Source organism: Marmota monax, unplaced genomic scaffold (genome assembly GCF_021218885.2).
Source record: "Marmota monax isolate L192 unplaced genomic scaffold, Marmota_monax_Labrador192_F-V1.1 WCK01_AAM20220418_F8-fsc00024, whole genome shotgun sequence".
In the NCBI taxonomy this organism is placed as follows: Eukaryota; Metazoa; Chordata; class Mammalia; order Rodentia; family Sciuridae; genus Marmota; species Marmota monax.
The window spans coordinates 11,057,267-11,069,422 of record NW_026695224.1 but is presented as its reverse complement, the minus strand read 5'-3'; the positions used below and the strand labels follow the sequence as shown (position 1 = coordinate 11,069,422).

Sequence of the window (12,156 nt, the reverse complement as noted above, 5' to 3'; positions counted from 1 at the left end):
AGGGGTCTGGGTTAGGACCTGGGCAGTCTGGCTGGAGAATCCATTGTTCTCCATGCTATTCCTATTCCTCAGGGGCAAAAGGACGTAAGTGTGAACTCTTGGCAGCTGAGTGGACAGGGCAGACAGGCCTGGCCAGTGGTCACAGAGCCACGAGCCAGCATATCAGGAGGGGCAGAGTGTTGGGGCAGGATGGGGACAGTGGCTGGAAAGGGGTGCTCCCGAGGGGCTCCAGGCTGCTCCCTTGAGGCCCTCCCAGCTCCGCCACAGCCAATAGCAGGTGACCACACTGCCCAGGCGAGGCGAGGCGGGCGGTAGGGAGGTAATGAGCAGGCTGGCCGCCTCAGGAGCTGACAGCTGATAAAACAGACCAGGGCGCCCCCGCCCCCCGTCCATTCTGCCCTGACAAGTGAATGCAGGTTTCTGTCAGGTCAGCAGAAGCCCCGGCTTCCTGGGCCCTCAGCAGGGCAGGGCTGAGGCCCCTGCACCGAGACTCGTCTTCTCTGGCTGGGAACCACCAGGAAGGGGGTGACACCTGCCCAGGCTGGCCCTGCTGAACTCTGAGTTGACCCCTGGGCTGGCCTGGGACACTTTCCGCAACCTGGTTGGGAGGCTGTGCTCCCCTGTGACTTGGCCTTTGGCTCAGGCGTGTGCACAATGCCCCTTGATGTCACTGCCAGTATTTATTGAGCAGCTACTTATGGTGGCCCCACACTGGGCGTGGCCCTCCCCTCTTAGGCTGACCGCCACGGGCGGCCATCGCTGGCTCCCCCCTCTCCACGCCCCACTGCTCCCAGCCCTGTCTCCTGTCTGGTCCTCTGGGTGCCCTGCTTGCTTCTGACTTCTTGTTCACCGTCCCTAACCCTGTGAGTCTTGCCCGCTGTGCCTTCAAGTCCAAGAGGAGGTTGGTCTTGCCCCCAGCCCTCCTGGAGCGAGCCCTCTGCGTGGAGGGTGAGGGTCCCCCTCCTGGGCTGGTGTTCTTGATTCCCAGCCCCTGATGGAGCTGGCCTGCAGGGCCCATAGAGTCATTCAGTTGCCTGGGCCTGAGCAGCCTGAGTCACCTTGGCCAGGGTGCCTGAAAGGGTCAGTCTACCTGCTCTGCTGCATGCTACTTGTCCCAGGAGGTGACTTAGCGTCTGACATCTCTGACCAAAGCAACCCTCCTCCCCTGTTAAGGGCAAGCCCCCCATCACAGTCCTACCTCCTGGATGCTGCTCCTGGCTGATTCCAGAGCCAGGAGCACCCAGGCCCCATTGTGATGCCAGAAAGGCCCAGCATGAGGGGCAGGCCGGGAGGGGCACCTGTAACCCAGCCAACCTGCAAAACCCTCTTTCAAGGCATCGGCGGGCCCGAGTGCAGGCATCGAGATGGTTGAGGTCAGAGCACAGCCCTGGGGAGGGGAGTGGCTGGGGGAGGTGCCCAGACCTTGGCATAAGCTGGACGTAGACCCAGGACATAGTCCAGGGTGAGGGGACTCCAGGGAACACACTTGGGACTTTCAGCAGTGTCTAATGCTGAGAAGCATCAGGGGTGGTCGGCTGTAGCTCTTCAGCCTGAGACCCCTCCCACCCTGGAATCTTGCTTTGGCTTTTCATGTTGACAGCTGCATTGGGCAGACCTGGGGTGTGTGTGGGGGAGAGGGGGTTGAGAAAGGGGAGGGGAGGGGGCTTCGTGGTCGCGTGTGGTGTGTGAAGCCCTGGCTTCCATCCCCAGCAGGGTGATGAACAAGACAAAATCAACCCCTTGGTCAGAGACTCCAGGTCCTCTCTGGGCTTGTCTGGGAAGCAGTCAGGAGGCAGCCGAGAGGCGGGACTGAGAACTCTTCAAACTTCACACAAACTCTAGAACAGAATCCCGGCCAGCGGCACTGCGCTGAGACGCAGACGCTATCATTTACCTAGCGCTGCCCCGATGGCGGCCATCAGGCTATTCCCCGTGTTGTGAATTAGCATAGAAAAGCTGCCTCGTGTGACCTGCCCCTCAATCCCTTCTGGGGCAGAGGAATGGAGCCCCTCCTCATTCCAGGCTCCCAGCCCCAGAAAGGGGACACTGGGGGCGGGCAGGGGGTGGTGACAGCGTGACAGATTTGGCCCTCAGGTCACCTGCATGTCCCCCAGGTGGCCATGGGCAGGCTGGTAGGATCGTCCACCCCCAGCTGGGTCTTGTGTCTTAGGACACCCCTCCCACCCAGGAGCAAGCAGGGCTTTTTTTGAAGGAAGGGCAGATCTCCTGGCCCATTCCTCCCAGAGCCACCTGGAAGCAGAGGCCCCGCTGACTCCAGCCCCAGGAGGCCCTGACGTCCAAGGTCAAGGGCTGCCCACAGGCTTGATGAACGACATCCCAACAATATAAAATGGAGCAGCTCCGCACACCCCCAAATCCAGTATCAGCCTCCCTTGAGAGAAAAGGGGGTGTGTCCCCCTGGTTGAGGGACATGGGGAGCACATGTGGCTGCCTCCTTGGGTGGCTCTTGGGCATCTGATCCCACACAGCCCCTCACCCGCCTTACCGGGCTGGCTCCTGTAGGTGATGGACATTGTCACCTGTCATTTAGTCATTGGAACCCAGTGTTTTTGTGGCTAGCTTATGTAAACCTCCTGAACCACCAGAGTAAGCCTGACTCTCACTGAGCCTTTTCCCAGGTGAGACGTGGTCATTACAGAATGTTCTGGAAGAGAACCCAAATACACTCTGGTGAATGCTGGTGCTGAGGTCTTTTCTGCCTGTTATTTCCTGAGAAGAGGCTCCTGGGGGTGGGAGGCTCCTGCTGCAGGCCCAGGGTCTGAGGTGTCTGAGGCCTATGGGTCAGCTGGGGACAGGGAAGGGTCACCGTCCTGGGGTCTGTGCTCTAGGGTCTGGCCCCCTGTGGCTCTAGCCACTATAGGGTGCCACTGCTTGCTGATGGGGTGAACACCCCCCTTTCTCTCTCAGCTTTGGTCAGCCATGGCTCTCCTGCAAAGGAGACTGGGGTCAGGGGTGGACACAGGTGCCAGGCGTGCTTTGGCTGTGGGCAGACCTGGCTCCACAGGCCAACTTGCCAGAAACTACTCAAAGAAGAAAATTCTGAGCACTAGGCAGGGATGAATCCATGGCTTGCGGGGCCTGGGCTTGATATGATTTGAGGGCCCTTTTAAAATTACAGACATGAATACAGGGGTCTGTGCCAAGCAGGGATCCCGAGTCTGTCTTAGAGCTGCTTCTGGGGCGAGCCCGGCCCAGCGAGAGACGCCTCTGTGCCTCAGCCTTTTCTTTTTTGGTACCAGGATTGGACCCAGGCACTTAACCACTGCTCACCCTCTCCTCCCGCGCTGTCTTCAGGGCTCTCCTAACCACTGAGCCACAAAGAGCTGGGGAGCTCTTTTCTATTTTATTTAAAGACAGGGTCTGGCTGAGTGGCTAAGGGCCTCCCTGCCCCTCGGCTGCACTTCAGACCACAGGCGCTGAAGGCTGTGGCGCAGGCCAGCTTCCTCCTACTTGGAGTCTCAGGCCTGGCCTGAGGCTGTGGCTGGGGAGGGGCTGGGAGAAGCCTGGTGGGCCCTTGAACTGGTGCAGAAGGAGGACGGGGAGGGCTGAGGTGAGGGCCCAGGCTCAGCCTCCCTGGCTCTGTGCCCGCAGGTGGAAAGTCTGAAGGAGAAGCTCATCAGCCAGGCCCAGGAAGTGAGCCGACTGCGCTCCGAGCTGGTGAGGCTCTGCAGGGCCCCCCGGGGGCTGTCCCCTGCACCCCGGCCCTGTCTCCCAGCCCTCACGTCCCACCCAGAGACTACTGCCCTAGCTGGTGCCCGTGGTGTGGCTCCTGAGCGGAGGGGGCTGGTTCTCCTTGGCTTACGTAAAACAGGAGTGTGAACTCTGAGCATAAGTGTGACTTCTTGTTACTTTCACACTCAGGAAAGTAGGCGGAGGGGCGGGCCAGCGGGGCCCTGCTCACCCCTCTCCCCCTGCTGTCTCCAGGGCTCCCTGGGCTCCTGCTCGCCTCCCTGTCCCTCTTCTCCTTCCTCCGTCGCTCCTCGCCTCTCTCCCTCTCCCTGCCCTTGCACGCCTTCCGTCTGCCCTTCTTGCTGTGCCACCTGTCCTTGCCACATGCCCCCCCTGGGCCCTGGCTCTCCGCAGGGAGGCACCGACCTGGAGAAGCACCGGGACCGGCTGATGGTGGAGAACGAGCGGCTGAGGCAGGAGCTGCAGGAGTGGCGGGCCCAGCCGGCGGGACCCTGCCCGGGCTGCGAGCACAGCCAGGTGAGGCGCTCGCCCGGGCCGGGCTCAGCTCCCCACGGGGAACCCAGTGCTCAGAGGGCCCCTGACCCCCCGCAGGAGAGCACCCGGCTCCGTGACCAGCTCTCCCAGCTGCAGCTGGAGGTGGCGGAGAACAAGGGCGCGCTGTCGGAGCTGAACCTGGAGGTGCAGCAGAAGACGGACCGGCTGGCCGAGGTGGAGCTCAGGCTCAAGGACTGCCTGGCCGAGAAGGCCCAGGAGGAGGAGCGGCTGAGCCGGCGCCTGCGTGACAGTCACGAGACGATTGCCAGCCTGCGGGCCCAGTCCCCGCCTGTCAAGGTGAGCCACCAGCGGGCAGCCAGGAGCGGGACCCTACACAAGCTTCGGCCCCGTGGCACCAGGGCCGGGCTGGCACGCAGCAGCAGCTGTCCTGGTGAACAGGTGCCAGTCGCCAGAGGAATCCTCCAGTCGGTGCTCTCTTGTCCCTTCCCTCTGCGAATCAGGGCCAGGCCCAGTTAGGTATCCAGCAAGCAGTGGCAGAGGTGCCCCCCGTATGCCAGGCCCAGATGAAGCGCAGCCTCTCCATTCTGCACCCTCCCGAGTGCCCCGGGCCAGGCTGGGCTGCGGCCAGGTCATGGTGCAGGCTTTGTTGAGACGAGAAGATTCCAGGAAGCCAGATTTGCAGCAGTCTGCAAAGCTGGGACCTTGCAGCTCCTGTCATTTCTGTGGGGAGTCTTGAAGAGACATCCCCGAGGCTCCCCAGTGGCCAGCTGTGACTCAGGTACCCACACGCCTCCATGCGCCCATCCTCCCCTCACCTTGCAGTATGTCATCAAGACAGTGGAGGTGGAGTCACCCAAGACCAAGCAGGCCCTCAGTGAGTCCCAGGCCCGGAACCAGCACCTACAGGAGCAGGTGGCCATGCAGCGGCAGGTGCTGAAAGAAATGGAGCAGCAGCTGCAGAGCTCACATCAGCTGACCGTGCAGCTCCGGGCGCAGGTGTGTGGGCCGTGGGGTGCATGCTGAGCCAGGCCCTCTGTACAGTGCAGGGGTTAAGTATTTGAGGACCCCAGAGACTGGGGGGTCCAGTCCCTCATTTCTTTGATGGCCAAGTAAGTGGCCAAGGGCAAGTTCTCTGTTTTTTCGTCTGTAACATGATCTGGTCAAAGACCCTCCTGCACGGTGGGGACACAGCATCATGATCACAGCATGTCTTTACTGCAGCCCAGCCCAGCCCAGCATCTGTTCTGTGCCTGGACCAGGTTGGCGCAGGGGCTGATGCAGGAGGTGGTAGTGCATGGAGCTCACAGCCCTGTGTGGAGGACAGAGTCGGCCATACTACCCCTCCCTGGGAGTGAGGTTCACTGCTTGGAGTGTGGCTTCTTTCCTGGTACCTGCCTCCCCGGTTCGTGACCACTGAGCCTTCTTGGCCTGGTTGCCAGATCGCCATGTATGAGTCGGAGCTGGAGCGGGCACACGGGCAGATGCTGGAGGAGATGCAGTCCCTGGAGGAGGACAAGAACCGGGCCATCGAGGAGGCCTTTGCCAGAGCCCAGGTGGAGATGAAGGCCGTGCACGAGAACCTGGCAGGTGAGCCTGCTGCCTGGGCCCCATCCGTCCCATGCCTTGGCCTCATACCGTCAGCCTCATACCTCTCGTGTCCCCATAGGTGTCCGAACCAACCTGCTGACACTACAGCCAGCGCTGAGGACCCTCACCAACGACTACAACGGGCTCAAGCGGCAGGTGCGCGGCTTCCCCCTGCTACTGCAGGAGGCCCTCAGGAGCGTCAAGGCCGAGGTGAGCGAGGCCTAGAATCTGGGCAGATGTGCTGCACATGTTCCTTTATCTGCTATGTTTAATTTTGCGTGTGGTTTTGGTGGCTGAACCCAGGGCTTTGCACACACAGACAAGAGCTCTGCCACGGAGCCAACCCCCGAGGCAGTTCTCTACAGCTGTACTTGTGCAGTATGGGAATAGGGCCACCTGCAGGCTAGGCCTTTTTTTTTTTTTTTTTTTTTTTACACAATGCCTTTATTTTCTGCAGTGCTGAGGATTGAACCCAGCGAGCTAGGCAAGTGAGCCACGATATCAGCTCTGTGCTGGGCCTCTCACGGCCTTTGGATCCTTGAATTTGTCCGACAGCTCTTTCCAGAGTCCATACATAGAAAATAGCTCTCCTTTAAAAAAAGTTCTGTAGCCGGGCGCATAGGTGCACGCCTATAATCTCAGCCACTCGGGAGGCTGATCGCAAGTTCAAAGCCAGCCTCAGCAATGGCAAGGCGCTAAGCAACTCAGTGGGACCCTGTCTCTAAGTAAAATACAAAATAGGGCTGGGAATGTGGCCCAGTGGTCGAGTGCCCCTGAGTTCAATCCTCAGTAGCCCCCACACCCCCAAAGTTTTGCAACACATGGACATGGTGAAAAGCCAAGCCCTGCAGAGGGGCGTGGAAAGGAAGGGGCTCTTGGCCACTGCATCCCCTTGCCTAGGGCCACCTGTCTCCCTGCTCTTTCCCCGGATGTTCTGAGCATCATGAACAGGTACATGGTCAGCATATGTACTCCCTTTACCTGACGGGGGACATTACTGGACAGGGGCAGGTACTGGACCTGTGGCTTTGTATACCATGGAAATCTTTCCCTATCAGCTCCTACAGATTTCCGAGTTCCACACGTTACCCCCACTTTACAGATGAGAAGAGTGAGACTCAAAGCCTTGGTCCAGTTGTCTCAGGTCCCCCCACTAACTTGGGTGGAGCTGGAATTTGAGCCTAGCTGACTTGAGTAGTGCTAGTGCTGTGGAGGGAGGCGATTCCCGCTCTTTGCTTGTCCCCAGGGTAACCTTGAGCTATTGGCTTAGGCTTGGGGGCCCATGACAGGGGGATGCTGGCAGTACCTCTCCGAGGGGTCATGGGAAATCGGGCACGTGTCAAGCCCAGTCCAGGGCAGCAGTCGGCGTCCGGCTGGGCTGGGCCGTTGGAGGGGCGAGGCTGATGGAGTCCGCCCCTCCCACGGCGCGTGTCCCTCCAGATCGGCCAGGCCATCGAGGAGGTCAACACCAACAACCAGGAGCTGCTGCGCAAGTACCGCCGGGAGCTGCAGCTGCGCAAGAAGTGCCACAACGAGCTGGTGCGGCTGAAAGGTGACTCCCGGGGACGTGGGCTGGCGTGACGGCATACGGTCCCCGAACTGGCTCAGCGGCCACCCTCCGAGCTGTGCCCTGTCCTCGAGAGCCACTGAAATCTCTCTGTAGACAAGGAATGGAGGCACAGAGAAGCCGGGGGCCTTGCCACGTGGCGGTCACTGGCCCAGCTCTGGAGCTCCGGTGCCATGGCAGGTTACTCTCCAGGCCCTGGTGGCCGAGGGGAGCCTGTGGTGCTGCAGTGCTGGGTGGTGGGTGGCTGGAGTGCCACTTGTTCTGTCCTGGGGCCTGGTCAAGCTGAGAATGTCACCCTTCCCTGCCCGAGCTCCAGGGAGGACCTGGAGGTGTTCCACACCCCGGGGGTTCGGCTGTGGCCCAGACGCTGTGCCCGCACCCACTGTGCTCACTTTAGCCGGGGAGTGGCCAGTGATGAGAAGTCAGGGGGAAACCCCTAACCCTGCCCCGTGGCCAGGTGCAGGGCCCCACGGTGCAGGGGGCTGCCCAAGGAGGCAGAGCCAGAGCTGATCTGGCCTGTGAGTCGGAGAGGGAGGGAGGGCACGGCCAAGCTGGGCGCAGGGGCACTTCGTCTCCATTGCAGGAGCACAGAGATCCCACAAAGGGGCTGGGAACAAGAGGGTGGCCCGAGCTGTCCCACTGTCTGTGCCTGTTAGATAACCATGCCAGTTGTCCACTGTCTCTCTGGTCCTATTGGCCCGTCTGGTGCCCAAGCCTTGTCCTGGTTTTCACGGTGACCTTTTAGATTGATAGGACAAGTCCCTGGGCTCATAGGGCCCCAAGCTCCTCATGGTGTAGATGGAATCCAGACAGGAGGTCTCCCCAAGACTGGGTGCAGTCTTGAGCCCCATGGCTGACCTTGCTCCCTGTTCAAGGCAAGACCCCCACTCTTGAGTAGTCTGCCCAGGAGGAAATGTACTAAGTGAACCCATACTATATTGTGAGTGACTAATAACAGCTGTGGGCCACCTTGTCCTGGGAGGCTGTGACTCCTGGGCCCCTAGTCTGCCTGGTCCTAACCCTGCCTGGGCTCATCTCTCCAACCCAAACCACCCCAGGAAACATCCGGGTCATTGCTCGTGTCCGACCAGTCACGAAAGAGGACGGGGAAGGACCTGAGGCCACCAACGCTGTGACCTTTGATCCCGATGATGACTCCATCATCCACCTGCTGCATAAGGGCAAGCCTGTGTCCTTTGAGTTGGACAAGGTCTTCTCCCCGTGGGCCTCACAGCAAGATGTGAGTGTGGCCCTGGGGGACAGCATCTGCAGGGAAAAGGGGGACAGAATAGACAAAACAGTGGGGATGGGATTGACAAGTGGGGCCCCAGAGTCCCTCTCACCTTCCCTCTGGGAGAAAAGGGAGTAGAAAGCCAAGAGCAGGGGCCTCAGAGGACTGGGGGTACAGCTCAGTGGTAGGGTGCTTGCCTAGGGGGGCTGGGCCCTGGGATGATTCCCAGCATGGCCAAAAGAAGCCTCCTTCAGGAAGGGGAGAACCAGGCGAGCCTTCCCACCCACTGACCATGGCCTCACCTCCTGACCACGGCCCCCATCTGCATGCCCGGGGCCTCCAGGCACTGGTATGGTGGCTCAGGACTCCAACACCCAGTGCCCAGCCCTCAGCGGTGTGAGGACCTCATGTCTTAGCTTCATTCTTCTGTCACCTCCACCCAGCTAACCTGCCAGGGCTGCCTGTCCTGTGCCCTCCTGCTCCCACAGCTGGCCTCCTTTGCTCCATCCTGTCCCCTGGCAGGAAGGCCAGGCCAGAGGCGGTACCAGGCCGTGCTGCCTCTGTCTTCAGCCCTTCTTGGGCCCCTGCTGGCCTCTGTGGGCAGTGTGTGCCCCCTGATGTGTCCTGGGTGGTGACTCGCTACTCAGGAGTCCCTAAGAGGGAGCTGGCTGCTACAGTTCTGTCACTTTGAAAGGGCCCTGGGCAGGGGAGGTGGCTGGACTGGGCCCCTGGTCGCAGGGCGCTGGAAGCCTTCTCTCTGCCCCCCGCATCCTTCCAGGTGTTCCAGGAGGTGCAGGCCCTGATCACCTCCTGCATCGACGGCTTCAACGTCTGCATCTTCGCCTACGGCCAGACGGGCGCCGGCAAGACTTACACCATGGAGGTGGGTGCACCCCTTTTGCTGCTGGGGCTCCCTCGTCACCCCCAGGGTGTGGCGCAGAGCCTGCTTCACCTCCTTTGGCCCTTGCACCCACCCTGGGGACAGAGGCTATCAGACCTGAGTCAGCTCCTGGCCCGAAGAGGGGCTTCCTGCCCCAGAGCACTGCCGTGTCCCAGCAGGACAGGTGGTGGGGACAGCATGCAAGGCAGCAAGCCGTCAGAGGGTCTCGTCCAGCGCAGGCCCCCGCAGTGCCCCTCAGGACGCAGCCTTCTCTCCCCACACACTGTGCAGAGCCTCCCCCTCCTTCATGGCTGCCTCGAGCTGCACCAGGGTGTGGGATGCATGGGGTGGGGCCTCACAGGCATCCCGGGGCACTGGGAGAGACTGGCCACGTGATGGCTGTTGTGGGAACCCAGTTTTGGGGGCGGGTACTGGAATTGAACCCTGGAGTGCTTAACCACTGAACCACCTCCCCAGCTCTTTTAAAAATATTTTATTTAGAGACGGGGTCTCGCTGAGTTGCTTAGGGCCTCACTGAGTTGCTGAGGCTGGCTTTGAACTGTGATCCTCCTGCCTCAGCCTCTTGAGCTGCTGGGATGACAGGTGCGCGCCACGGTGACTAGCTAACCCCAGCTGTCAGGGCAGGGCTTCATCTCCTTGAGGTGCAGCGGGAGCAGGTGGCTGGCCGAGGAGTGGGGCCTGAGAGGAGGAGGAACGCTGAGCGTGGATGGAAATTGGAAGCTGGCCTTCGGGGATTTGCTGTTGGCTCATTAGTACTCCCCCGGCTCCTTGGGGAGTGTGTGTGTGTGTGTGTGTGTGTGTGTGTAATTCCAGGTAGGGGAGGAGGCAGGTGCCCCGTGTCTGGGTGAAGGTGGTGGGGGACTGGACGGGCCCTTCCGGCCAGCTTGTGGGTGCCCCCTGGGAGCCTGCCGTGGCTCTGTTCTGTCTGGGCTCTCACTCCCCCAGTTCTAGGGTCATGGAGCCTAGTTACTGAGGGGCAGGCCAACTGGCAGACCAGGGACGGAGGTGGTGACGTTATGTGTGGCAACTCCTGGGTTCCCCGCTGTCTTGGGGCTGCTCAGAGTTGGGGTGACTACCAGGACCACCAAGCATCTACCCTCAGAGCTCTGCTGAGGACTGAGGTGTGTCAGTCACCAGGCAGGCACTGGGGCCCCCACATGACCTAACAGTCCCTGTCCCCACTGGAGCCCACCTGGCAGTGGGGAGACAGTGGTGAACAGAGCCAGTCAACAGGTGCCAGGGACAACACAAAGCCAGAGGCGAGGCCCGGCAGGGAGGGCGTCTGGGGGCTCAAGGGACGCTCCCCAGGAGACAGTGCTGGAACCCAGGGTGCGCGGGCTGTCAGGGGAGAGCATGGCTGCAGAGGGGACACAGCTGGGTCCTGGGGAGGTGGGGGAGTGGTGAGGGCCAGACTCTGAGGGACGCCACGTGCCTTCTGGGAAGGTCTGCCAGTCCCTCAGGACCCAGCGCCTGTGGTTACCCTCCGCCACTCACCGAGCTCCAGGTGGCCAGCGAGGGGATCCACTCACTTCTGCTGCCCCTCCCAGGTGGCCCAGCGGGGCCAGGCATGTCTCAGGTGCTCAGCAGCCCTGTGCAGAGCCAGGCCAGGCCCTCCACCCCATGGCTCTGCGTTAAGCCTCAGGGCCAACCTGGCAGGACACTGCCACTCTAGTGGGGGAAACTGAGGCCAGACAGGTGAAGTCGGCGGAGCTAGTGGGGGAGCTCCTGAGGGGCGGGAGGCTCACCCGTGAGTGGGTGAGGGCTGGGGGTGACGGACTCCATGTGCAACATTCAGGGCCACTGGGGTCTTCCCTTCCACCCTTAGGGGACCCCTGAGAACCCAGGCATCAACCAGCGGGCCCTGCAGCTGCTCTTCTCCGAGGTGCAGGACAAGGCGTCTGACTGGGAGTACACCATCACCGTCAGTGCGGCCGAGATCTACAATGAGGTCCTCAGGTGGGCAGCGCGCTGGAGCCCGGGGTGGGCTGCAGGGCCTTCCGGTGGGAGTTGACTTCCAAAGGGAGGTGGCTAAGCAGCTTCGTCCCAGATACACCCTGACGCAGTCCAGGAGGGCCAGGTGGTCCCAGCAGGAGGGGGCTCTCCCTGATCTTGCCTGGGAGGTCCTGCCCACAGGCCAGCGCACTGTGGAGGCCAGAGAGACCATCCGGGGACTTCTGGGGAACAGTCTGTCTCACCTCTTCAGCTGAGGCCGGGGAGAGGCGAGGGGAGAGCCGGGCTTAACCTGATGGTCAAAGAAGGTGTGATGGGCAGGGAGCCTTCCAGGCTGGGGAGGGGGGATGCAGCGACTGTCCTGCCTGCCCTTCCAGGGACCTGCTGGGCAGAGAGCCTCAGGAGAAACTGGAGATCCGGCTGTGCCCGGATGGCAGCGGGCAGCTGTACGTGCCGGGGTTGACGGAGTTCCAGGTGCAGAGCGTGGACGACATCAACAAGGTGCCTGCCTTGGGGTCTTGGGGCTGGGGAAGTGCTGGGTGACACTCTGGACATGAGCACGGCTGTTCCAGAGGACAGGACCAGGCTGGAATTAGGCTCTGCCACGTCCCAAGTGGCATGTCCTCAGGCCTTCCTGGGCCTCCGTTTCCCTGTCTGAAACGCAGTGGGTGGCATCACCCTTCCCAGGGCTGCTCTTGGAGACAGGCGATCCCA

At 61.4% G+C, this 12,156-nt stretch overlaps 1 protein-coding gene across 9 annotated transcripts in view; it reads left to right on the top strand.

Annotated features, from left to right (window-relative positions):
* Kifc3 (kinesin family member C3) overlaps positions 1 to 12,156 on the top strand; it is a 74,512-nt gene that overhangs the window by 59,601 nt on the left and 2,755 nt on the right. For all 9 annotated transcript variants that reach the window (XM_046435199.2, XM_046435200.2, XM_058575941.1 and 6 more), the window contains 11 exons: positions 3,613 to 3,678; positions 4,105 to 4,227; positions 4,303 to 4,542; positions 5,029 to 5,202; positions 5,646 to 5,793; positions 5,873 to 6,003; positions 7,234 to 7,345; positions 8,419 to 8,600; positions 9,370 to 9,474; positions 11,318 to 11,448; positions 11,820 to 11,943. In XM_046435199.2, coding sequence (XP_046291155.1) covers positions 3,613 to 3,678; positions 4,105 to 4,227; positions 4,303 to 4,542; positions 5,029 to 5,202; positions 5,646 to 5,793; positions 5,873 to 6,003; positions 7,234 to 7,345; positions 8,419 to 8,600; positions 9,370 to 9,474; positions 11,318 to 11,448; positions 11,820 to 11,943 — 1,536 coding nt within the window. The remainder of the gene's footprint in view (positions 1 to 3,612; positions 3,679 to 4,104; positions 4,228 to 4,302; positions 4,543 to 5,028; positions 5,203 to 5,645; positions 5,794 to 5,872; positions 6,004 to 7,233; positions 7,346 to 8,418; positions 8,601 to 9,369; positions 9,475 to 11,317; positions 11,449 to 11,819; positions 11,944 to 12,156) is intronic.